Source organism: Symphalangus syndactylus, chromosome 3 (assembly GCF_028878055.3).
Source record: "Symphalangus syndactylus isolate Jambi chromosome 3, NHGRI_mSymSyn1-v2.1_pri, whole genome shotgun sequence".
Taxonomy (NCBI): domain Eukaryota; kingdom Metazoa; phylum Chordata; class Mammalia; order Primates; family Hylobatidae; genus Symphalangus; species Symphalangus syndactylus.
The window spans coordinates 119372245-119398582 of NC_072425.2; the positions used below are offsets into that span (position 1 = coordinate 119372245).

Consider the following 26338-nt stretch of genomic DNA (forward strand, 5'->3'; position numbering starts at 1 on the left):
CATCTCGACGGGGGGAGGCATCACACTAGGGGAGGCTTGCCAGGCAGGGGCCAGATCATAACCCTGAGGTGACACAGGGTAGGACGCGCAAAACCACCGGCGCCAGGGCGTTTCCGCAGGGTTTCCCAAGAGTCAAACGCAGCGGCTCACGGTTTGCCACGTCCCCCAGGAGAATGGTAGGCAAGAGAGAGAGGAAATGTGGAGGCGGCACGAACCGCAAGGTGAAGAAAACGAACACACACCGAGTTGATACGGATAGTCCCCTTTCCCCTGAGGGCCAACCCCGCGACTCCCGATGGGCGTCCAGTCGCGCCAGGCGTCCCTGGGCCTCCCAGCGTCTTTCCCGGAGGTTCGTCTCCACACGGCGGAAAGCGCGCTCGGTTCCGCTTTCCGGCCGCAGCCTCCCGGGCGCCCTCGCTCGGCTGCTAACGCGGGTCCTCGGCCGGGCGCGCTGACGTCATCGTGCGTCGGAGTGAGCCCGGATGGGGCGGCGGGCTTCGGGAGCGCCGGGGCTGATCCGAGCCGAGGGGGCCGTAGCTCCTGGTCGGCGCCGCTGATTCCTGGCTCTGAGGAGGCCTCTAGGCAGCCGCGCAGCTTCCGTGTTTGCTGCGCCCGCACTGCGGTGAGTGCTGCTCCTTCCGGGCTCGGGCGGCGCGGGGCGGGTGGGGACGCTCGGGCCCGCGGGGGCCCACTTCCCTGATGTGGCGGCCAGGCGAGGAAGGACGGGGCCTGAGGCCCTTCGGCCAAGGGTCGAGGGTCGCCGGGGGCTCTCTGCTTTCTGCTCTAGCCAAGGTTTCATTGGATTCGGAAGCCCCAACTTCGAGACTTGCAGTCAAAGCGATTTTTAAAATGACTTGTTTTCAAGCCTCCTCTGGCCGCCGCCCACTCTTCTGGCCCTTGGACTTTGACCAGGATGTTTTCTCGCAAGTTTTTGCAAGGTTTTAAACTTAGCCCTCGGCGTTCTTTTAATGTAATACATTGAAACGAAGATACTTCCGTGGCGGCGATATTTCGTATTTCATAGTTCCCACTGCGCTCTGTCATTCCACTAGTCGCCTGTTGTGTATTGTGAGAAACAACTCTGGGAAATTATTGGGTAAATCCCATAGTTTCTGTTCTTTTCCCTTCCATCCTATCCCCTGCCCAGCTGCAGTTTGCATAAAGAGAATGCAGCAGTTGCGGTGCTCGTAGATAAAAATCTTTCATTTAAAGATGGGATATAAGACCAGGTGTAATTAAAGCAATCATGCCAGTGGTCGTAGTGCCAGGGCCACTATTTCAGAGGCCACTGTGTTAGGTTTTGTTTTCGAGTTGCTTTCTATGGTCGTTGCTTTGAAATTGTAAGGGAATGGCAGAGTTTAAGGGTTTATATTAATGAACTCGTGATGCATTTTACTGCAGTTTTTCTGGTCGTGGAGAGACTTGATATTACAAACTAACGTTGCTGTCTAATTCCTGCTGTACTGCTGCTGACGGTATAGTGGAGTGTCTGTCTCTCTCTGTCTTTTTAACCAACGTTCTTTGTCTCCAGCAGAGTGCCAGAGATACCTTTAGGTCAGAAAAGGGGAGGAGAGCAAGGACAAAATGTTTCCTGTGTGAAAATTTCCATCTGTCTCTAAAGTTGTGCGTTTTAAAGACACGTATAGTTAGTGCTATGGGGAGTATGTTGCATTTATTTACTTTAATTAATAGCTTTTTCATTTAGAAAGTTGTAGTGACAAATTGCTGGAATTAAGATGTGTTATCTAAAGTGTGAATTATTATTAGACTTTACTGAATAAATTGAAGAGTATGTAAGTTCTATTTGGCGTGCAAATACAGTTTTCTAAAATACTTTGTTTTTTCTTTTCAGATTTACAGCCCTGAAGAATCTCCCTATCCCTATTTTGTCCCCCTGCAGTAATAAATCCCATTATGGAGATCTCGAAACTTTATAAAGGGATATAGTTTGAATTCTATGGAGTGTAATTTTGTGTATGAATTATATTTTTAAAACATTGAAGAGTTTTCAGAAAGAAGGCTAGTAGAGTTGATTACTGATACTTTATGCTAAGCAGTACCTTTTTGGTAATACAATATTTTGTTAGGCGTTTCTGATAACACTAGAAAGGACAAGTTTTATCTTGTGATAAATTGATTAATGTTTACAACATGATGTTAATTATAGCTGAATAGTCCTTAAATGATGAACAGGTTATTTAGTTTTTAAATGCAGTGTAAAAAGTGTGCTGTGGAAACCTTATGGCTGACTAATTAAGTTTGTGGAGAAAATACCTTCAGCTGATCAAGAATAATAGTGGTATGCAAAGTTAGGAAGAAAGTCAACATGGTGCTGCAGGAAATGGAAACAAATACAAATGCTATTTAACAAAGAGTTTACAGTTTGTGAACTTTAAGCCAAATTCATTTGACATCAAGCACTATAACAGGCACAGGTTCAACAAAGCTCGTGGGTATTGACTTCCCCAAAAGTTATCAGCTGAAGTAATATAGCCCACTTAAGTAAATACTATGATGATAAGCTGTGTGAACTTAGCCTTTAAATAGTGTGACCATATGAAGATTTTGTTTATTAGAATAAAATGAGATTTTTTGGGATGTCATGTTAAAATGCTTATAGGGAAAGAAGCCTGCATATAATTTTTTACCTTGTGACGTAATCAGTAATTGGTCTGTTATTCAGGCTTCATAGCTTGTAACCAAATATAAATAAAAGGCATAATTTAGGTATTCTGTGGTTGCTTAGAATTTTGAGAATATAAATCTCTGTGAAAAATCAAGGAGTTTTAACATTTTCAGAAGTGCATCCACCTTTTCAGGGCTTTAGGTTAGTATTACTCAAGATTATGAACAAATAGCACTTAGGTTACCTAAGAGAGTTACTATAACCCCAAAGAGTTGTGTTCTAAGTAGTATCTTGGTAATTCAGAGAGGTACTCATCCTACCTGAATATAAACTGAGATAAATCCAGTAAAGAAAGTGTAGTAAATGCTACATAAGAGTCTATCATTGATTTCTTTTTGTGGTAAAAATCTTATTTCATGTGAAGAAATTTCATGTGAATGTTTTAGCTATCAAACAGTACTATCACCTACTCATGCACAAAACTGCCTCCCAAAGACTTTTCCCAGGTCCCTCGTATCAAAACATTAAGAGTATAATGGAAGATAGCACGATCTTGTCAGATTGGACAAGCAGCAACAAACAAAAAATGAAGTATGACTTTTCCTGTGAACTCTACAGAATGTCTACATATTCAACTTTCCCCGCCGGGGTTCCTGTCTCAGAAAGGAGTCTTGCTCGTGCTGGTTTTTATTATACTGGTGTGAATGACAAGGTCAAATGCTTCTGTTGTGGCCTGATGCTGGATAACTGGAAACTAGGAGACAGTCCTATTCAAAAGCATAAACAGCTATATCCTAGCTGTTGCTTTATTCAGAATCTGGTTTCAGCTAGTCTGGGATCCACCTCTAAGAATACGTCTCCAATGAGAAACAGTTTTGCACATTCATTATCTCCCACCTTGGAACATAGTAGCTTGTTCAGTGGTTCTTACTCCAGCCTTTCTCCAAACCCTCTTAATTCTAGAGCAGTTGAAGACTTCTCTCCATCGAGGACTAACCCCTACAGTTATGCAATGAGTACTGAAGAAGCCAGATTTCTTACCTACCATATGTGGCCATTAACTTTTCTGTCACCATCAGAATTGGCAAGAGCTGGTTTTTATTATATAGGACCTGGAGATAGGGTAGCCTGCTTTGCCTGTGGTGGGAAGCTCAGTAACTGGGAACCAAAGGATGATGCTATGTCAGAACACCGGAGGCATTTTCCCAACTGTCCATTTTTGGAAAATTCTCTAGAAACTCTGAGATTTAGCATTTCAAATCTGAGCATGCAGACACATGCAGCTCGAATGAGAACATTTATGTACTGGCCATCTAGTGTTCCAGTTCAGCCTGAGCAGCTTGCAAGTGCTGGTTTTTATTATGTGGGTAAGAAGCAAATAACGATACATTTTATCATTTTATTTTAATTTACATATTAGAACATACGTGTTTTCAATATTTAGTCTTTTTTTTCCTGAAGGTCGCAATGATGATGTCAAATGCTTTTGCTGTGATGGTGGCCTGAGGTGTTGGGAATCTGGAGATGATCCATGGGTAGAACATGCCAAGTGGTTTCCAAGGTAATCGTTTTGAAAAAGGTATTTGTACAAAAAACTCTGTGCTTAAAAGAAGTAGGCATGCTTACACGATTTCGTTTACCTTTAAATTATAACAAAGCCTCTTTTATGCCATTGGGGAATTATCCTTCTAAAAGATCGCATTTTAACTTTAAGTATTTTGTTGAAAAATATTCTGCAGTCTTCTGTGTACTTTCGTAAGTCAGTTACAAGTATGACCATCCATTTTATTTCCCATCTTCTTTTAAAGAGTACTTAAGGATTACAAAGACATATAAAATAGATTAAAAAGAAGTTAGAAAAAGGTAAGAACAGGAAAACAAGAAGGGACATAGAATGGATGCAAGAATAAGGCAAATGTAAAAATCCATGTATTAAGAGCATATCTTGGATGGGTGCGGTGGCTCACACCTGTAATCCCAGCACTTTGGGAGGCCGAGATAGGTGGATCACTTGAGGTCAGGAGTTTGAGACCAGCCTGACCAACATGGTGAAACCCCGTATCTACTAAAAATACAAAAACTAGCTGGGCGTGGTGGCGCATGGCTGTAGTCCCAGCTTCTCGGGAGGCTGAGACAGGAGAATTGCTTGAGCTTAGGAGGGGAGGCTGCAGTGAGCCAGGATTGTGCCACTGCACTCCAGCCTGGGTAACAGAGCAAGACTCTGTCTCAGAAAAAAAAAAAAAAAAAAAAACCCCAGAAAAAAGCATATCTGACTGCCCATTTTAATTGTAGTTGTAAATTATTTTTTTCTGTACAATTTTCTTTTTTTATCTGTCATTTACCTCCTTTTAGCTACTTTGTCTCTAGCAGTGTCTTTTTTTATTATAGCCTAGAAATAATTTAGGGGCAGTGTTATTAGTAGAAATAGAATTAAATTGTCTTTGTAATTGAGTAGCTATGTGAACTTGGACATTGTTTGTAAAATGAGGAGGGGTTGGCCTAGATAATTTTTTAAAATAGTGATAAAATAGGCATAACATTTACCATCTTAACCATTTTTAAGTGTACAGTTCTGTGTCATTAAGTACATTCTTAACTGTTCTGCAATTACACCGCTATCCATCTCCAGAACCTTTGCATCTTCCCAAACTGAAACTCTGTACCCATCAAGTACTAATTTGCCATTATCCCTTTCCCCAACGTCATGGCAACCACCATTCTCTATCTCTCTTTTTTTTTTTTTTTTTTTTTTTTTTGATACGGTGTCTCACTCTGTCACCCAGGCTGGAGAGCAGTGGCGCAATCTCGGCTCACTGCAAGCTCCAACTCCCAGGTTCACGCCATTCTCCTGCCTCAGCCTCCCTAGTAGCTGGGACTACAGGCGCTCGCTGCCACACCTGGCTAATTTTTTGTACTTTTCAGTAGAGACGGGATTTCACCATGTTAGACAGGATGGTCTCGATCTCCTGACCTCGTGATCCACCCACCTGGGCCTCCCAAAGTGCTGGGATTACAGGCATGAGCCACTGCGCCTGGCCCTTGTTTGTTTTTTTGAGGTAGAGTCTCACTCTGTCATCCAGGTTGGAGTGCAGTGACACAATCTTGGCTCACGGCAACCTCCACCTCCCAGGTTCAAGCGATTCTCCTGCCTCAGCCTCCTGAGTAGCTGGGATTATAGGTGCCTGCCACCACGCCTGGCTAATTTTTTTGTATTTTTAGTAGAGACAGGGTTTTTAGTAGAGACAGGGTTTCACCATGTTGACCAGACTGGTCTTGAACTCCTGACCTCAAGTGATCTGCTCACCTTTGCCTCCGAAAGTGCTGGGATTACAGGTATGAGCAACCGCCCCCTGCTGCACCATTCTATTTCTGTCTCTATGAATTTGACTACTCTAGGCATCATATATAAGTGGAATCATACATCATAGATTATGTTTTTACCTGTGAGTGTCTTTCACAATAATGAAGAATCTCTTGAACCCCTTCAGGAAATTTGAAAAGTTTTCGTCATTTTGTATGATACATGATGAAAAAGAAACTTGCAAGTAACAAATACTTTATTATGGATCAGTACGTTGTTAAAAGTTGTATTTTAAAGTTATATCATTAATATTCATAATATATCAAGATAAATTTTGACTTTTTTACACTGAAAAATGACTAAATTATTATGTTTAAAATTAAAAAGCATGTTTTATCAGACTTTCAAATGAATTATGCTGGGCTCTATGGGATTATATACATTAATTTGAAATTTAATTCATGTTGTGGTATCAAAGACAAAAACAGCTTCCAAATTCCAGTGTTGGAACTGCTACATTTTGTACTTTATAAAACAAAATCAAAATCTTTATTTTTGTAACTTGTGTTTGGTTTTAAATGATTAGGGGAGAAGATGTAGGGGTGCGTTTTGTAAATGCTTCTCTGAAAACACACATTTCTTTTTTCCTTTTTTAAATTTTTTTGAGACAGTGTCTCATTCCATCACCTATCACTGCTGGAGTGCAGTGGCAAGATGGCAGTTCACTGCAACCTCCACCTCCTGGGTTTAAGCCTCAGCCCCCCGAGTAGCTGGAATTATAGGCACACGCCACCACACTCAGTAGTTTTTGTATTTTTAGTAGAGATGGAGTTTCGCTATGTTGGCCAGCCTGGTCTCAAACTCCTGACCTCAAGTGATCTGCCTGCCTTGGCCTCCCAGAGTGGCTCCCAAAATGAGCCACTGAGCCCAGCCCACATTTCAATTGGGAATAATCTTTAATCTCAGTAAATCCATCACCTTATGTAGTAACTTTCTTTTTTTTTTTTGGTGAGAACTCTTAAAAGATGCACTTTCGCAAATTTCAGGTATAAGGTCCAGTATTATTAGCTATAGTCACCATGTGCTGTACATTACATCCTCAGAAAGTTTGTGTTCTTTGACCAACATCTTCCCATTTCACCCACCCCCTTATCCCTGGCAACCAGCATTCTACTCTCTGTTTCTATGAGTTTGGATACCATACAGTATAGTTGTCCCTTGGTATGCTTGGAGGACTGGTTCTAGGACCCCCATGTATACCAAAATTCGCACATACTGAAGTCCGGAAGTTGCTTTGCAGAACCTGTGCATCCAAAATTCAGCCCTCCAAATGTGTGGGTTTCACATCTGCAAATGTGATCTGCATTTGGTTGAGAAAAATCTGTGTGTAAGTGGACATGTGCAGTTCAAACCTGTGTTGTTCAAGGGCCAGTTGTATTTGTCTTTCTCTGACTTATTTCACTTGGCATAATGCCTTCCAGGTTCATTCATGTTGCAGATGGCAGGATTTTATTTTATTTATTTTGAGATGGAGTCTCACTCTGTCGCCCAGGCTGGAGTGCAGTGGCACCATCTAGGCTCACTGCAATCTCCACCTCCTGGCTTCAAGCGATCTCCTGCCTCAGCCTCTTGAGTAGCTGGCATTATAGACACCTGCCATCATGCCCGGCTAATTACTCTGTTTTTGTAGAGATGGGGTTTCACCATGTTGGCCAGGCTGGTCTCAAACTCCTGATCTCAAGTGATCTACCCGGAGTGGATGGGATTATAGGCGTGAACCACCACGCCCGGCCAGGCTCATCCCCCATTCATCCCTTAGTAGACACTTAAGTCGTTTCCATATGGCTGCTTGAACATGGGAGTAGAGATATCTCTGAGATACTGATTTCATTTCCTTCAGATATGTACACAGAAGTGGAATTGCTAGATTATATGCTAATTCTATTTTTAGTTTTTTGAGCAACCTCTATACTGTTTTCCATAGTGACAGTACTAAATTACCAACAATGGTCAAGGGTTCCCTTTTCTTCACATCTTTGCCAACATTTGTTATTTCTTGTCTCTGATAATAAGGCATCATTGCAGGTTGGAGGTGATATTTCATTTTGGCTTTAATTTGCATTTCTCTGATGATCAGTGACATTGAACACCTTTTCATGTATCTGTTGGCCATTTGTATATCTTTGGGAAAATTTCTATTCAGGTCCTTTGCCCGTTTTTTAACCTGAATTATTTGGGTTTTTTTTTTTTTTTTTGCTATTGAGTTGTATAAGTTCCGTATATATTTTAGATATAAACTCCTTATCAAATGTGTAATTTGCAAATATTTTCTCCCATTCTGTAGGTTGCCTTTTTATTTTGTTGATTGTTTCCTTTGCTGAGCAGAAGCTTTTTAGCTTGATGTAGTCCCAGTTTATTTTTGTTTTGGTTGCCTGTGCTTTTGGTGTCATATCCAAAACATCATTGCCAAGACCAGTGCCAAGGAGCTTTTTAGCCTACATTTTCTTTAAGGAATTTTATGGTTTCTGGATTTATGTTTAGTCTTTAATCCATTTCTAGTTAATTTTTGTAGGTGATGTAAGACAGAGATCTGGTTTTATTGTTTTACATGTGTATATCCAGTTTTCCCAATACTGTTTGTTAAAGAGACTTATCATTTCAACATTGTGTGTTCTTTGTGCCCTTGTCAAAGATTGATTGTATATGTGGCTTTATTTCTGGGCTCTCTGTTCTGTTGGTGTATGTCTTTGTTTTTATGCTAGTATCATATTGTTTTGATTACTGTAGCTTTGTAATATAGCTTGAAATCAGGAAATATGATGCCTCCAGTTGTTTTTTTTGTTTGTTTTTTTCTCAAGATTGCTTAGGCTATTCTGGGCCTCAAGTTCCATACAAATTTTATGATTGGTTTTTCTATTTCTGTGAAAAAACGTCACTGGAATTTTGATAGGGATTATATTGAATCTGTAGAATGTTATGGGTAGTATGAACATTTTAACAATATTCTTTTAATTTAAGAACACGAGATTGTTTAAAAATTTATTTCTGTCATTTTCACTTTCCTTTATCAGTGTCATATGTTTTTCATCGTGTTTCTCTTTTACCTCCTTGGTTAAATTTATTCCTAAGTATTTTATTGTTTTGGTGCTATTGTACATGGGATTACTTTCTTGAGTTCTCTTTCAGATAGTTCATTGTTAGTACTGACTTTTGTAAGTTGGTTTTGTATCCTGCAACTTCTGGATGGTTTATTAGTTTTAACTGTTTTTGGTGGCATCTTTAGGGTTTTCTATATATATAAGATTATGTCATCTGCAAACAGAGACAGTTTGACTTCTTCCAGTCTGATTTGGATGCCTTTTTCTTTTTCTTGCGTAATTGCTCTGGCTAACCCTTCCAGTATTATATTGAATAGACGTGGCAAGAGTAAGCACCCTTGTCTCGTTCCTCATGTTAGTGGAAAAGCTGAAAGCTTTTTTTTTTTTTTTTTTTAAATGAGATGGAGTCTTGCTCTGTTGCCCAGGCTAGAATGCAGTGGTGCAATCTCAGCTCACTGCAACCTCCACCTCCCGGGTTCAAGTGATTCTCCTGCCCCAGCCTTCCGAGTAGCTGGGATTACAGGTGCGTGCCACTGCACCCAGCTAATTTTTGTACGTAGAGACAGCATTTCACCATGTTGGCCAGGCTGTTCTGCAACTCCTGACCTCGTAATCCACCCACCTCAGCCTCCCAAATTACTGGGATTAGAGGCGTGAGCCACTGCGTCCGGCCAGCTTTCAGGTTTTCATTATTGAGTATGATGTTAACTGTGCACTTGCCATTTAAGGTCCTTATGTTGACGTATATTCCTTCTATAGCTAAATTGGTGAGAATTTTTATCCTGAAAGGGTGTTGAATTTTGTCAAATGCTTTTTCTGTGTCTGTTGAGATGATTATATTATTATTATTATTATTAATTTTTTTTTTTTTTTTTTTGAGATGGAGTGTTGCTCTGTCGCCCAGGCTGGAGTGCAGTGGTGCAATGTCAGTTCACTGCAACCTCTGCCTCCTGGGTTCAAGTGTTCTCCTGCCTCAGCCTCCCGAGTAGGTGGGACTACAGGTGCATGCCACCACACCCAGCTAATTTTTGTATTTTTAGTAGAGATGGGGTTTCACCAGGCTAGTCTCAAACTCCTGACCTCAGGTGATCCACCCACCTTGGCCTCCCAAACTGCTGGGATTACAGGTGCTAGCCACTGCACCCGGCTGGTTATATGATTTTTATCCTTCATTTTGTCAGTGTGGTATCACATTTATTGATTTGCATATGTCATACCATCCTTGCATCTCAGGGATAAATCTCACTTGTTCATGATATATGATTCTTCTAGTATGCTGCTGAATTCAGTTTGCTAGTATTTGTTGAGGATTTTTGCATCTGTGCTCATCAGGGCTATTGGCTTGTAATTTTCTTTTCTTTTGTTGTCCTGGTCTGGCTTTGGTATCAGAGTAATGCTTGGCTTCATAAAATGAGTTTGGAAGTATTCCCCCCTCCTCCCCCCCTACTCCTTCTTCCCTCTCTCTTCCTCCTCCTTCTTCGTCCTCCTCCTCCCTTTTCTTTCTTCTTCCTCCTTCCTTCCTTTCCTCCTCTTCCTCCTCTTCCATCTTCTCCTCCTCCTCCTTCTTTCTTTTTTTTCTTGATAGAATTGTGCTATGAAGTCATCTGTTCCTGGGCTTTTTCTTTGTCAGAAGAGCTATGACTACTGATTCAATCTCCTTACTAGTTATAAGTCTTTTCAGATCTTCTATTTCTTCCTTATTTTAGTCTTGGTAAATTACAAGTTTCTAGGAATGCATCCATTTCTTCTAGGTTATACAGTTTTTTGGTGAATAATTGTTCATGGTGGTCTCTTATGATCATTTGCATTTCTGTGTTATCAGTGGTAACATCTCTTGGTTTTGATTTTATTTATTTTTGTCTTCCTTTTTACTAGTCGAGCTAAAGCTTTGTTGATTTTACTTATCTTTTCAAAATCCAACTCTTAGTTTTAGTGATCTTTTCTATAGTTTTTGTAGTCTCTATTTCATGAGATTTTGTTATTTCCTTCTGCTAACTTTTTCTAGTTCCTTTAGATGTAAAATTACGGTGTTTAAGATTTTTTTTTAATGTAGGCGATTATTGCTCTAAACTTTCCTTTTAGAACTGCATTTGTTCTATACATTTTGCTGTGTCGCATTTCAATTTTAATATATCTTGAGATTTTTTAAAATTTTCTTTTTGATTTCTTCTTTGACCCATGGATTATTCAGGAGTATTTTGTTCAATTTCCACATAGTTGTCAGCTTTCCAGCTTTCATTCTGTTATTGATTTCTGGTTACATACCATTGTGGTCTGAAAAGATACTTGATAGGATTTCAGTCTTCATCAGTTTGTTGAGTCTTGTTTTGTGACCTGCTGCATGATCTACCATCTACCCTGGATAATTTTTCATGTGTGCTTAAGAAGAATGTGTGTTATCTGCTGTTTGATGGAATATTCTGTATAAAGGTTGAGTATCCCAATCCAAAAATCCAAAATCCAAAATGTTCCAAAATTTAAAACTTTTTGAGTACCAACATGATGCTCAAAGGAAATGCTCTTTGGAACATTTTTGGTTTTGCATTTTTGGATTAGGGATGCTCAGCTGGTAAACATAAGGCAGGTATTCCCAAATCCAAAAAAATCTAAAATTCAAAACACTTCTAGTCCCAAGCATTTCAGATAAGGAATATTCAACCTGTACGTATGTTAGGTCCATTAGATCCAATGTGTAGTTGAAGTCCAATATTTCCTTACTGATTTTCTGTCTGAATGACCCATCCATTATTGAAAGTAGGATTTTTGAAGTCTTCTACTATTATTGTGTTACTATCTATTAATGTCTTCAGATCTGTTAATATTTTCTCTATATATTTAGGTGGTCTGATGTTGGGTACATATATATATTTACAGATACTATATTCTCTTGTGGAATTGGCCCCTTTCTCATTATATAATTACTTTCTCTGACTCTTTTTACAGTTTTTGATGTAAAGTCTGCACTATCTGATAAAACTATAGCTTCTTCTGCTCTCTTTTGGTTTCCATTTGCATGGAATATCTTTTTTCCTATACCCATGCATGTGCTTAAAGGTGAATTGAGTCTCTTGTAGACAACCTGTAGTTGAATCTTGTTTTCTTTATCCATTCAGCTGCTCTTTATCTTTTGATAGGAGAATTTAGCCCATTTACATTCAAGGTAATTATTGATGGGTAAAGACTACTGTCATTTTGTAATTGTTTTCTGATTGTTTGGCAGATTGTTTCTTCCTCTCTTGCTGTCTTCCCTTGTGTTTAGATGATTTTCTGTGGTGGTATGCTTTGATTCCTTTATATCTTTTGTGCATCTACTATTGGTTTCTACTTGTGGCTATCATGAGGTTTACATAGAACATCTTATAGTTATAGTAGTCTGTTTCAAGCACTAACAACTTAATTTCAATTGCATTAAAAAACTATACTCTTACTCAGACCCCCCTGCACACATTTTATCTTTTTGGTGTCATTATTTGCGTCATTTTATATTGTATATTCATGAAAAAATTATCGAAGCTATAGTTATTTTTAATACTTTTTTTAAAAAACCTGTATTTTAGAATTAAGTAATTTACACGTGACCATTACAAATTTAGAATATTCTTAATTTGATTATATATTTATCTTACCAGTGAGTTTCATACTTTCATATGTTTCCATGTTGCTAATTAGTATCCTTTCGTTTCAGCTTGAAGAACTCTTCAGCATTTCTTGTAAGGCGCGTCTAGTGGTGATAAACTCCCTCAGCTTTTGTTTGTCTGGGACTGTTTATATCTGTTTCATTTCTGAAGGACAGCTTTGCTGCGATACATATTCTTGTCTGGCAGTTTTTTCTTTCAGCAATTTGAATATATCATCCAACTCTCTCCTGGCCTACAAGGTTTTTGCGGAGAAATCCACTTATGGTCTTATAGGGATTCCCTTGTAGAAGATGAGTTTCTTTTCTGTTACAGTTTTAAAATTCTCTTTCATCTTCTATTTTTGCCAGTTTCATTATAATGTGTGTCAGTGAAGTCTTCTTTGGGTTGAATCTTTATGGGGTCCTATTAACTTCCTGTACCTGGACATCTTATCTTTCCCTAGATTTATGAAGTTTTCAGCATTTTTTTTTTAAATCAGCTTTCTGCCCTTTCTCTCTTTTCCTTCTTGAATTCTCGGGTTTGTTTTTCATTTTCTTGGGTTTTTTTTTAGATGGTGTCTTGTTCTGTCACCCAGGCTGGAGTGCAGTGGCATGATCTCAGCTCACTGCAACCTCCACCTCCCAGGTTCAAGCGATTCTCCTACCTCAGCCTCCCACGTAGCTGGGACTACAGGTGTGCACCACCATGCCCAGCTAATTTTTGTATTTTTAGTAGAGACGGGGTTTTGCCATGTTGGCCAGGCTGGTGTTGAACCCCTGACTTCATGTGATCCACCTGCCTCAACCTCCCAAAGTGCTGGATTACAGGTGTGAGCCATCGTGCCTGACCTTGAATTCTTAAAATGCAAATATTGTTCAGGTAGGCTTTCTCCACTATTCTTTTTTTTTACTTTTTTTCTCCTCTGACTAGATATTTCAAATGATCTGCCTTTGAGTTCACAGGTTCTTCTGCTTGATTAGGTCTGCTATTGATGCTCTCTATTGCATTTTTTGTTGTTGTTATGTTCTTCAGCTCCCAAATTTGTTTCTTTTTATTATTCCTATCTCTGTGTTGAATTTCTCATTTGTTTGTATATTTTTTTATTTCATTATCTGTGTTCTTTTGTAGCTCACTGAGTTTGCTTGAAACAATTATTTTGAATTCTTTGTCTGTTAGTTCATAGATCTCCATTTCTTTGTGGGTGATTACTGGAAAATTACTGTGTTTCTTTGGTAATGTCATGTTTTTTTTTTTTTTCTTTCTGTTTCTTGTGGCCTTGTGTTGTTATCTGTGTATTTGATGGAAGAATTACTTCTAGATGTTATAGATTAGTGTTTTGTTTTTTGTTTTTTTTTGTGGGCAAAGACCTTTGCCTGTGGGTGAGGGTGAGGGTGAGGGCACCAGCCAGTAGGTTTGGTGGTTCTGGCTCTGTGGAAGGCCCAGCACTATGAACTCCATGCAGCTCCATTAGCCCAGATCATTGTCAGTGAGGATTGCAGGGGTCCTCAACATCCAAGGCTGCAGGTATCCATACCAGCAGCAAGTCTTTTTTTGGTCTATAGTGGCAGAGGCTTCTGGGGACCTCTTCATCACTTTTTCTCCCATGGGAGACATCGTGGCCAAGGGGATTCTTGTTGGCACAGGTTCTGGCTTTGGGCTTTGTTGTGTTGGTGGAGGTGGCAGCACTGATGTCTCTGATGGCGTGGACACCTGTGGAGCAGCTACAGAGCCAAGGTTTGGAGTACAAGTGTCTGCAGAAAGACAGCGGGTCTGGGGTTCAGGATGTTGACTAGCCTGCAGCAGTGGTGCTTCTAGTGCCTCAGATGTGGGTGCACATAGAGCAGCCTTTGAGTTGGGTGCGGAGTGCAGGTGTGCAGTGCAGCCAGAGAGCTGGGATCTGGAGAGTGTGTGATTAGAGCAGCCACAGAGCAAAGGTCTTACATGAAGGTACACGTGAAGCACCGGTGGATCTGGGGTCTGGGGCATATGTGGGGGTGAGGGGCTGCACTGTCTCAGGGCAGTGCAAGAGCTGCTTTTTTTCAGGGTGAGGAGTGCAATAGTGTCTCCCTCTCCAGGGGGTTCACAGCAGCAATGGGTGCTGGTTACCTTAATGGTGAAAGCTGTCAGTGTCCTCTGCAAAGTAGGCTACTGGGGTTGGCATTAATGAACACTATAGGGTCCTTCACTGTGAAACCTGCAGGAAGTCTGTGGCTATCTTGAGGGTTGTTGGAGGTCTCCAGGGACCTGCTCTGGGGAGGAGCCTAGCAGTCTTTGCCACTGAGGACTGTAATGGCACTCACCACATGACTGATACAGATAGCCCTCACCCCTTGTTCTTAGCCATCTCCAGATGTCTCTGCTAAGCAGATCTCCCAGCAGTCCTTTCTGTGCGGTTATTCTTTTTTTTTTTTTTTTTCACTTTATTGCTGTAGGCTGATTGGGCTAGTGAGTTCTTCCAGAGCTGTATTTGTTTGTGGATAGCTGTCTCTTTGTTGTTTTTTGTGGGTGGAAGAAGGCTGATGTCTCCTAGTCTGCTGTCTTGCTGATGTCACTCTGGCAAACTTTCTTTGAGTCTGTGGCTTTTCATTTCTTTAACATTGTCTTTTGAAGAGCAGATGTTTTCAATTTTGATGATGTCAGTTTATCAATTTTATCTTTTGTGGAATATGTTTTTGGTCTTTTGTCTAATAATTCTTTACCCAATGTAAAGACAAAGACAAGGCTTTTTCCTAGAAGTTTTATTGTTTTTGGTTTTATATTTAGGTATATGATCCATTTTTACTATTTTTGCATATAATAAGGGCATAGGTCAGTGTTCCTTTTTTTTTAACATACGAATATTCTGTTGTATAGTATCATTTATTGAAGAAACAAAAGGAATAGAATGGATATAGATGGTATGTGAACTTCTTGGAACATCTTTGAGAAGCCCTATCAGTTTAAAAACAAATACTTGAGAAACACTGTCATATTATATATAAATAAAAATATTTGATTCCATATTTTTTGGAGGGAAGGTAGTGGATTGTGGCTCAAATGTAATGGAAGAGTGAACATTGAAGAAAAATGAGCAGTCATTGTATTGTGAAAGATCGTATTTTAGGAATACTGAGTTAATAGTATCTGAAACTGTTAAGTAGTTCACTTTAAGCACAAAATAAATTGTGTATAACAGTGTTCTTCAGGAGTCAACTTGTTCCCCTTTGTAGGTGCAGACGCTTTTCTTTTTGTTGTTATGTTAATGGATTGAATTAGAAAATACCGTGATATAGGCCGGGCGCGGTGGCTCACGCTTGTAATCCCAGCACTTTGGGAGGCCGAGGCGGGCGGATCATGAGGTCAGGAGATCGAGACCACAGTGAAACCCCGTCTCTACTAAAAATACAAAAAAAATTAGCCGGGCGTGGTGGCGGGCACCTGTAGTCCCAGCTGCTCAGAGAGGCTGAGGCAAGAGAATGGCGTGAACCCGGGAGGTGGACCTTGCAGTGAGCCGAGATTGCGCCACTGCACTCCAGCCTGGGCAACAGAGCGGGACTCCGTCTCAAAAAAAAAAAAAAAAAAGAAAATACCGTGATATATAACACACAGAAAGATGTATATTGTTTTATGATAATTTTGTTCCTGTTAGATATGTATGTGTTCTGGGTTGTGACGTAAAATGTTTTTACTATGGAGTACAATGAAAGATTTGAAAGCCATTTTTCTAGAATGATCAGGTTATATTTGATATGAAAAAATTTTAAAAAATAATTTTCCTCATATGTTTTAGGTGTGAGTTCTTGATACGAATGAAAGGCCAAGAGTTTGTTGATGAGATTCAAGGTAGATATCCTCATCTTCTTGAACAGGTAAATACATTTTTAAAATTAACAACGTTGAATTCTGCTTTATAATATTAATAATAAAAATATTAGGTTGGTATAAAAGTAATTAATTAATAATAAAAATATTACTAGGTTGGTATAAAAGTAATCATGATTTTTGCCATTGAAAGTCATGGCCAAAACCGTGATCACTTTTGTACCAACCTATATTAGAAGTTATACTTATTTCTCTTTCATTAATTGTAGGTACATATTTTCATCCATGTTAATGACACCTTTGATCTTTACTTTTGTAACCAACTTGATTGTTGAGGGCTTTTTAAAAAAGATCGTTTTTTGTTTTTACTATTTTGAAAAATCATTTATGCTGCCACTGTACAAATTTGTGGTGGGATTGGAGAAGGATCTTCAGTGTCTCTTTGCTGTTTTGCAGAAAAACAAACAAAAAATAACTTGTTAGGAGCTGAGACCCTTTGAGAGTAACCCAGTTAAAATCTTATTTTCCAAATGAAATGAGAAACCACTGATACATTTTTCTGCTTTCCTGAAACTAGAGAAATACTTGAATTCTAATTTGGGATAACATGAAATTTAAGGAAATCTATGTGATTAGTGTAAAAGAAAGCAAAGCAAAGCAAAAGTCATAGATCACTCAGTTCTCAAAAGAATATATACATTTACTTAAAGTAAACTTATTTTAGTGTTGTTCCTTTCAGATTGTTGGGGATATCTGCTTTTACCTATTAACTTTTCTCTTGTTTCATAGCTGTTGTCAACTTCAGATACCACTGGAGAGGAAAATGCTGAGCCACCAAGTATGTATGAAATAATTTTAAGTATAGAGTGTAAATTTTTATAAGAATTTTAGGAATAGGCTGGGTGCAGTGGCTCATGCCTGTAATCCCAACTCTATGAGAGGCCGAGGTTGGCGGATCACCTGAGGTCAGGAGTTCGAGACCAGCCTGGCCAACATAGTAAAACCCCGTCTACTAAAAATACAAAAATTAGCCGGGTGTGATGTGCCTGTAGTCTCAGCTGCTCGGGAGGCTGAGGCAGGAGAATTGCTTGAACCCAGGAGGTGGAGGTTGTAGTGAACTGAGATTGTGCCATTGCACTCCAGCCTGGGAGACAGAGCGAAACTCCGTCTCCAAAAAAAAAATGGTAGGAATGAAAGTATGTATTTTTTAAAAGAGTTTCTGAAGCCATAGGGAAAAATACTGGGAAGTCAGCTAATAAATATATATATATATATATATATATATATATAGAGAGAGAGAGAGAGAGAGAGAGAGAGTAATGACACTGTAGAGGACCCTAAAAGTGTACTAGTTTTTGTTCTAGTGCTATACTTATCACTTTTAGTGCTGACATTCCAACTGGAGAAATGAGACATAAGCAAAAGAAAAACAACACAAATAGCTCAAAGCAATGCTAAATAAGCTGTGCAAATAATAAACCCTCCAGAAAAGAAAAGTTTGCTGTGAGCTAGCATGATTTGGAAAACGTCAATTCACATATGATTCAAGAATTGGACTAGTTGTTAGGTATTTAAGTCAGGTATGTTGTATGTCAGTGCAAGGGCAGGAAATAGTATAGCTTTTGATTAGAGCTTAATGTTAGCCACATCTGTCAGTTTATGTAATATACATATGTTATGGTGTCTAAAATGGCTAAGGTAATAATCCACTGTTTTATGTGCCAATCACATCTACAAAGAGCCATTCTGTTTGTGGCACAGCATTTCAAGAAAGATATTGGCAGATTTGTTAACTGGACCAGAGAAAGGTGACCAAGATGTATGAGTCTTAGAAACCATGGCTCAGGAGGATTGGATGAAGGATTTGGTAGTATTTGACTGGAAAATAGGAAGGAGAGTACTGGAAAATAGGAAGGAGTGTACCTGGGTACATGACAACTATCTCCTGTGTAATGGACCTAGAAAAGATAGATAGCAATGTGGGCTCTTCTTAAAATTTATAACCACTGCTATCAAGTAGGCTGCCCTGCAGTTCTACCATAGGTCCTAATAAAATCACTTTGTCAATCTTTAAAATGACTGTTTATTGTTTTCTCTCTTGATAATTTTCTAACACTCTCTTCCCACCTTACTGTCAGTTTATAACCTTGCTTCCCTAAGAAAATAGAATCCAAAAGAGAGCTGCTTTATTGCCTCACCAGCAGAACCACTAGGCTACATAATTTATCCTTGTACTTTTCTTTCTGTTTGTTCATAAAAGATAAATTGTCCTTGCCATTTTCTAAGGCCAATACTTCTACTTGTCTTCTGTATTCCATCCCCTACTGTCAACTTAAGAAGGTTACTTTGTCAGTAACATACCCTTTCTCTTGAGTCTTCAATTTTTCCATCTCTCCTGAATCATTCATGTTAGCATATAAACATAATGTACTTTTGCTATTCCTAGGAAAACTTCCATGAACCAATGTCCCCATTCAGCTATTACCTTATTACTCTGCTTCCCTTTACAACAAAATACCTAGGAAGATTTATCTATGCTTACTCTGTTTTACTTCCTCACCTTTCTTTCTTTCACTTGTTCTACTAGAAACTGTTCTTGTCATGGTAACCAAGGACCGCCATGTTAGCAAATCCACTACTTGACCTGTTAATTAGCATTTGATAATCATTGAGTGCTTTGTCTTTGTTTTTTCTTTTTTTTGAAACAAGGTCTCACTTTGTCACCCAGGCTGTAGTGTAGTGGTACCATCATGGCTCACCGCAGCCTTAACTTCCCTGTCTCAGGTGATTCTCTCACCTCAGTCTCCCGAGTAGCTGGGACTACAGGCACGCACCACCACCACATTCAGCTAGTGTGTGTGTGTGTGTGTGTGTGTGTGTGTGTGTGTAGATACAGGGTTTCACCATGTTGCCCAGGCTGGTCTCAAACTCTTGAGCTTAAGCAATCTGCCTGCCTCGGCCTCCCATAGTGCTGGGATTACAGGCATGAGCCACTGCACTTGGCCTCATCTTTCTTAAGACACATTTTTTGCTTGACTTATCAGACCCCATACTCTTGGTTTTCTATTTCCCTGGTTGGTCCTGGACAATTTCCTTTGTTGGCTGCTCCTTTTTCAAGCTTTAAAATGATGGAGTACCCCTCATAGCTTAGCTTAAATTTATTTCTCCAGTTCCTGAGCCCCAAGCTGGAATGTCCAGCTAACTGTTTAAATCTCTACTTGGCTGTAACAGACATCGTAGAGTTAACATGACCAAACAGAAATTTTCTCCCCCATTCTTCATCCCTCAGATTTGTTCCTTCTTTGGTCTTCCCCATCTCAGTTAATGGTATTCATTTCCTAGCATTAAAAGTTGGCTCAAGTTAGGCATCATCTCTGATTCCTCTCCTTCCTTTAGTTTGTATATTTAATCTATTAGAAGTCTTTTCATTTCTGTCTTCATAACATATGCCAAATCTGACTACATCTCACCATCTCCATCACTGTTTTTTTGTTTGTTTGTTTGAGATGGAGTCTTGCTCTGTCGCCCAGGCTGGAGTGCAGTGGCGCGATTTTGGCTCACTGCAAGCTCCGCCTCCCGGGTTCATGCCATTCTCCTGCCTCAGCCTCCCGGGTAGCTGGGACTACAGGCGCCCACCACCACGCCCGGCTAATTTTTTTGTATTTTTTTTTTAGTAGAGACGGGGTTTCACTGTGTTAGCCAGGATGGTCTCGGTCTCCTGACCTCGTGATCCGCCTGCCTCCACCTCCCAAAGTGCTGGGATTACAGGCGTGAGCCACCGTGCCCGGCCTTCCACCACTATTAACCTAATCCAAACTGCTGTCATCTGTGTCTAACATCCTAACAAGTCTTCCTGATTCCAGTTTACCACATTAAAGAACATCTCCACCGAGCTGCCAGAGTCATCTTCTGAAAACACAAGTCAAGTTTTATCCGTTGCATGCTTGAAACACTCCCAAAATATTCTACCAAACTTAGAATAAAATATAAACTCTTTGGAAGGCTCTGCTCATCTGGGCATTGTCCTCCTTTTTTTTTACCTTCTACCACCTTCTTTCTGTTTCTTGATCATGTCAAGCTTTTCCCTCAATTTAAGGCTTTTACATTTGCTATTCTCTTTGCTTAGAAGACTTCTTTGAGCTATTTCCATAGCTCACTCCTTTTTTCCCCCCAGTATTAATAATTGTACATGTAATAGATGTATACATTCTTCATAAGGGAAAGAAAAAGAACTAAATGCTGTAGGCAATGCCAAATTCCCCTCTGATGCTTACATACAGTTCTGTTTCTAACTTCTAATACCCAGAGCTCAGTAGCATGGGCTAGGTATATACCAGTTTAGTTCATTTGTATATTTTTAAATTTTTTCACAGTAGTCCAGCATGTATTGCATTTTATTTATCCATTCCCTATTGAGAGCTATTCCTGTTATTTTCTGTTTTTTTTTTTCCTGCTGTAAATATTGCTGTAATGATCCTCTAATGTGTCTCTTATCTTGAACATTAAGTATTTCCTTAAGGCATGCACTTAAAAGTGAAATAGAGCTCATTCCTTGTTATTTAAATCTTTATTCTGATGCCATTTCTTCGGACACGGATTCCACGCGTGTTTGAACAAGAGAGCACATTGTTGACATTGTTATTTATTTATAGTTTATTATAAGTTTCCCAGAAGATGGCAGTAGTGTCTTGAAGAATTATGTCTTTTTGTATTTTTTCATAAAAGTATCATATGGGCTAGCATTGACTCTTAGCAGAAAATGCTTCCCTGACTACCCTATCTAAAATGACTTCCTGCTTCCTGGTTTCTTTTAATGACCTTACACTACTTTTTTCTTCAGAGCATCTGTCACTGTCTAAAATCATATTGCCTTAATTACTTCTGAAGCCATACTTTTTCACTACATCTTCTGGGTGAACTGATCTTCTATTTTACTATACTTCCCATTTTTGTTTATGTTATTCTCTCTACCTCAGCTATCCACTTGTCCAGACCGTGTCCATCCTTCAAGTCCAAACTCTAATGCCACTTTTCCATGAAGTCTTTGTGATTTCCCCCCACTTTCCTGGCTGGAGAAGATTATTTCTCACTTCTAAGTTCGTATAGCATATTGGTTTCCAGAGATGACTGTACATCAGAATCATTTGGGAAATATTTAAAAGATACAGATTCCTAATTCTTATCCTTAGAGAATCTTTCATTAAGTAGGTCTAGGATGTAGCCAGAGAGGTGGGTTTTGTAAAAAGTATAGCATATTAATTGTATTATCATTTGACCATTATGAAGTTCAAACTTTTATTGGAGTTATAGGTAATTGATGCATATAGCTCATCTGCTTTACCAGAATATGAGAGTAAAGGATGAATAAAGATTGTGCCATGATACTTTTTTCCATAGGTTCATGTTTGTGGAATTTAATATTAGCATGTTTCTTTTCAAATAGTTATTCATTTTGGACCTGGAGAAAGTTCTTCAGAAGATGCTGTCATGATGAATACACCTGTGGTTAAATCTGCCTTGGAAATGGGCTTTAATAGAGACCTGGTGAAACAAACAGTTCAAAGTAAAATCCTGACAACTGGAGAGGACTACAAAACAGTTAATGATATTGTATCAGCACTTCTTAATGCTGAAGATGAAAAAAGAGAAGAGGAGAAGGAAAAACAAGCTGAAGAAATGGCGTCAGGTATTTGGGGATGTTAGTCACCTGCATTATTTCTCAATGGAGCTCTTAGGACTGTCTCACATGTTACAGGACAGCATGCTTGTTTCACATCCACTAACTGCTGGTAGCAGTCCTCCAGTCATTTCGAAACCATCCCTCCTTTTCTACCCCTCTCAATTGCTTCTAGTTGAGAACCATTGACTGCAGCTTTTTTCTATACATTTATTTTTGTATGAGGTTCTCTGATTTATACTGATCAGAGAATTTTAGCATAATAAGCTCTTTCTTGAGCTGTATTCCATTTCTTTCTCATACATAACAAATTTAAATTGTTTTGAAAAAGCAAGATGTTAAAATTGGATGCAGGTCTTTTTTCAACCTTTTTTTTTTTTTAAGTTTCGGCAAATCATATTTTTAATATGATATTTTACTCCCTAATCCTTGCTAAGTGATCCTCATACAAAAAATAGAACTTACAATGAAATTCTGAGGCTTGATGAGAACCACCTGCCCAATCCAAGGATAACAGGAAAACTCATTTTTGTATTCGTCCAGATAGTATTAAGTCTCGACCCCTCAAAACAATTATTTTGAGTAGTCATGTATTCCTTCAATAAATATTTATTGAGCATGAGCACCAGTGCCAAATACTGTGCCTAATCATAGCGGTTGCTCTCAAGGAGTATATACATTAGCTGGCGAGACTAGTGTGCAAAAGACAGGGTTAAAGGGCCAGCAGAGAGGTGAAGGTTGCATATGTATTGGAGTATTAGGTTGGAAGATGCTTTCTTTTTAAGCTTGTAAGTAAAGACAGGAATAACTTAAGAGTACCTTATTGCATGACCATGTAGCAAAATGTTTAAAGTCTGGATTTCTACATTGAAACAGATTTGTGTTTAAGTTCTGGCTCCAGGCTGGGCGCGGTGGCTCACGCCTGTAATCCCAGCACTTTGGGAGGCCGAGACGGGCGGATCACAAGGTCAGGAAATTGAAACCCTCGTGGCTAACACGATGAAACCCCGTCTCGACTAAAAATACAAAAAATTAGCTGGGCGTGGTGGCGAATGCCTGTAGTCCCAGCTATTCAGGAGGCTGAGGTGGGAGAATGGTGTGAACCCGGGAGGCAGAGCTTGCAGTGAGCCGAGATCGTGCCACTGCACTCCAGCCTGGGCGACAGAGCCAGACTCCATCTCAAAAAAAAAAAAAAAAAAAAAATTCCAGTTCTATCAGTTACTAGCTTGGCTATTTATTCAACCAGACATCGGCTTTTTCATCTGTAAAATGGGGATAATAATAGTATGACTCCCATAGGGTTGCTATAGGAATTAAATGAGATGTTGCAAATAAAACACTTTAACACAGCTCCTAGCACATCAATTTTTTTTTTTTTTTTTTAACCATTAGGTAGATTGACTTGGGAAGTGGGAGGGACTTGGTGAAAGAAAGGGCCTAAGAAAAGTCAATTTAAGGATTGTTAAGTAGTAATGAAATCCAGCTAAGGTTATATGAAATCACTGTCACCTTAGATTTATGACTTTCTCATACTTTGTATGGGTCGGAAAATAGTATTGAATCACAGATTTGGCATTGTTAATAGGGGAAAGGCCAAGTAAGGAATACGGAAGATGAGTTAAGGGTGTTAATAAAGAGAACTTCATTGAAACACCTGACTGCTACCTAGATTAGAATAGGAGGTTTGAAGCCAGGAGACAGCTCTTGTGCAAGTAGAATTGGGAATGACATGGAGATCCTGAAGAGGTGAAGAACAAATTTGTTAGTAGTGAGAGGAATTATTTAGGTAGAAGAAAAGTTGTGGTCACAGAATGGAATTTTACAGTTTTGAGATTAATAGAGCAGTTCACTTCTAGAGAGATGTGAAAGGGGAAAGAAGATAGACTTCTATTTTTATAATTTATTTCTCATTAAACTGGTACTTTGTAGAGATGTACTTTTAAAATTTTTTTGAAAGTCTGAAAATAGACAATTAAATTTTATAATGATTCAGATACCGAAAGAAGGAACTACCATATTCTATAAATATAAATTAACTATGGAGTTTTATGTGATGTGATATTAAAGGAAAAACATTGGCTTTTTAAAAAAAGGTCAGGCTTGATCTCATGTAGTTTTTTTTAATTGCTATAAACATAGACATTTATAAAATAATAATGGTAGTTAACTATGCACCACATATTGTCCCAGATGTTTTACATGTATTATTCAATCCTTACAACTCTGAGGAAGGTACCATTATGTATATTTTACAGATGAGGAAGCTGAGGTGTATGGGGAGAGATGAGGACACATAGCTAGTGAGTGGGCCTAGCCAACACTGGAACCTAGGTCTGTTTAAACTTGACAACTCAAACCCTACAATACTACAATACCGCGTCTTAAGTTTGGGGTGTTGAAAAGAACACTGGTCTAGGATGCCTGGTTCTGCAGCTTATTCTTTTTGTTATCTTAGGCCACTCATTCTTTTCTGAGTCTTTTTTCTCCCTATGTAAAAATGAGAGGCAGTAATACTTGCCTTGTTTAATTGACAGGATCACTGTATCAAATGAGACAAATTACTGTGAAAGTGCTTACAAAAGTAAAGTGATATAATGGAAATATAAGTCAGTATTATTATATAGGGTGGGGGAAATTTTTACTGTCTTCTAAAAATCTCTTACTTGCAACAAAATAAAGTAAAAGCAGAGTTCTAGGACATGTAAATATATAGACTTAAAAATTAAAGAAACAGAGACTTCCTCTGGAAGTTTTCCAACAACAAACTTTCAGATGCAAACAAGTTACTTTGTTCTTTTTTGAACTTTATTTAGTGCCTAAATTGTTTGTAGGGTTGGTTATTAGTGACTATATGAGTATAGTTAAAGGAGTTTAAAATCTAATGGATTTATTTTTCTTTTTTTAATGAAGATGATTTGTCATTAATTCGGAAGAATAGAATGGCTCTCTTTCAACAATTGACGTGTGTGCTTCCTATCCTGGATAACCTTTTAAAGGCCAATGTAATTAATAAACAGGAACATGATATTATTAAACAAAAAACACAGATACCTTTACAAGCGAGAGAACTGATTGATACCATTTTGGTTAAAGGAAATGCTGCAGCCAACATCTTCAAAAACTGTCTAAAAGAAATTGACTCTACATTATATAAGAACTTATTTGGTGAGTTTGTTGGGAAAATTATTTTAGAAGTTATTAGGACTGGCCGGACGCGGTGGCTCAGTTTTGTATTTAGTAGAGTGATGGTTTTTATATGTTTTCTTTCCTCAGTGGATAAGAATATGAAGTATATTCCAACAGAAGATGTTTCAGGTAAAACAAAGATTTAAAACCAACATGAACCATTACCCTTTTTTTTTTTTAAATGGGAAGTGAAGTGGAAACAATTTCACTAAAGTCATTTTTTGTTATTAGGTCTGTCACTGGAAGAACAATTGAGGAGGTTGCAAGAAGAACGAACTTGTAAAGTGTGTATGGACAAAGAAGTTTCTATTGTATTTATTCCTTGTGGTCATCTGGTAGTATGCCAGGAATGTGCCCCTTCTCTAAGAAAATGCCCTATTTGCAGGGGTATAATCAAGGGTACTGTTCGTACATTTCTCTCTTAAAGAAAAATAGTCTATATTTTAACCTGCATAAAAAGGTCTTTAAAATATTGTTGAACACTTGAAGCCATCTAAAGTAAAAAGGGAATTAGGAGTTTTTCAATTAGTAACATTCATGTTCTAGTCTGCTTTGGTACTAATAATCTTGTTTCTGAAAAGATGGTATCATATATTTAATCTTAATCTGTTTATTTACAAGGGAAGATTTACGTTTGGTGAACTATATTAGTATGTATGTGTGGACCTAAGGGAGTAGTGTCACTGCTTGTTATGTATCATTTCAGGAGTTACTGGATTTGGTATTCTTTCAGAAAGCTTTGAATACTAAATTACAGTGTAGAAAAGAACTGGAAACCAGGAATTCTGGAGTTCATCAGAGTTATGGTGCCGTATTGTCTTTGGTGCTTTTCACTTGTGTTTTAAAATAAGGATTTTTCTCTTATTTCTCCCCCTAGTTTGTGAGAAACATCTCAATAAAGTGCTTTAAAAAGATTGTGTTACCAGAATATTTTTTCTTTCCTGATTTAAAAAGTAATTTTCATGTGTCTTCACTGTACTCGAATGCCAGCTATTAAGTGTTTTTAAAATAATGTTATCTGTGAAATTTCTT

At 38.7% G+C, this 26338-nt stretch overlaps 1 protein-coding gene across 5 annotated transcripts; it reads left to right on the forward strand.

The window, feature by feature from the left end:
- BIRC2 (baculoviral IAP repeat containing 2) lies at positions 1–26220 on the forward strand. Of its 5 annotated transcripts, XM_055272886.2 has the most exons (10): positions 1109–1340; positions 1853–2019; positions 3122–3993; positions 4088–4187; positions 16412–16490; positions 17233–17281; positions 21887–22129; positions 25031–25285; positions 25394–25435; positions 25538–26220. In XM_055272886.2, exons 3-10 carry the CDS (start codon positions 3162–3164, stop codon positions 25729–25731), a joined length of 1794 nt encoding a protein of 597 aa, XP_055128861.1. In that variant the 5' UTR covers positions 1109–1340; positions 1853–2019; positions 3122–3161; the 3' UTR covers positions 25732–26220. The 5 variants fall into 5 exon arrangements, with proteins under 5 accessions (XP_063492525.1, XP_063492524.1, XP_055128863.1 ...); XM_063636455.1 differs by lacking the exons at positions 1109–1340; positions 1853–2019 and adding an exon at positions 1–221 and having other exon boundaries at positions 3245–3993; XM_063636454.1 differs by lacking the exons at positions 1109–1340; positions 1853–2019 and adding an exon at positions 20–221.
- The last annotated feature ends 118 nt before the right edge of the window (positions 26221–26338 follow it).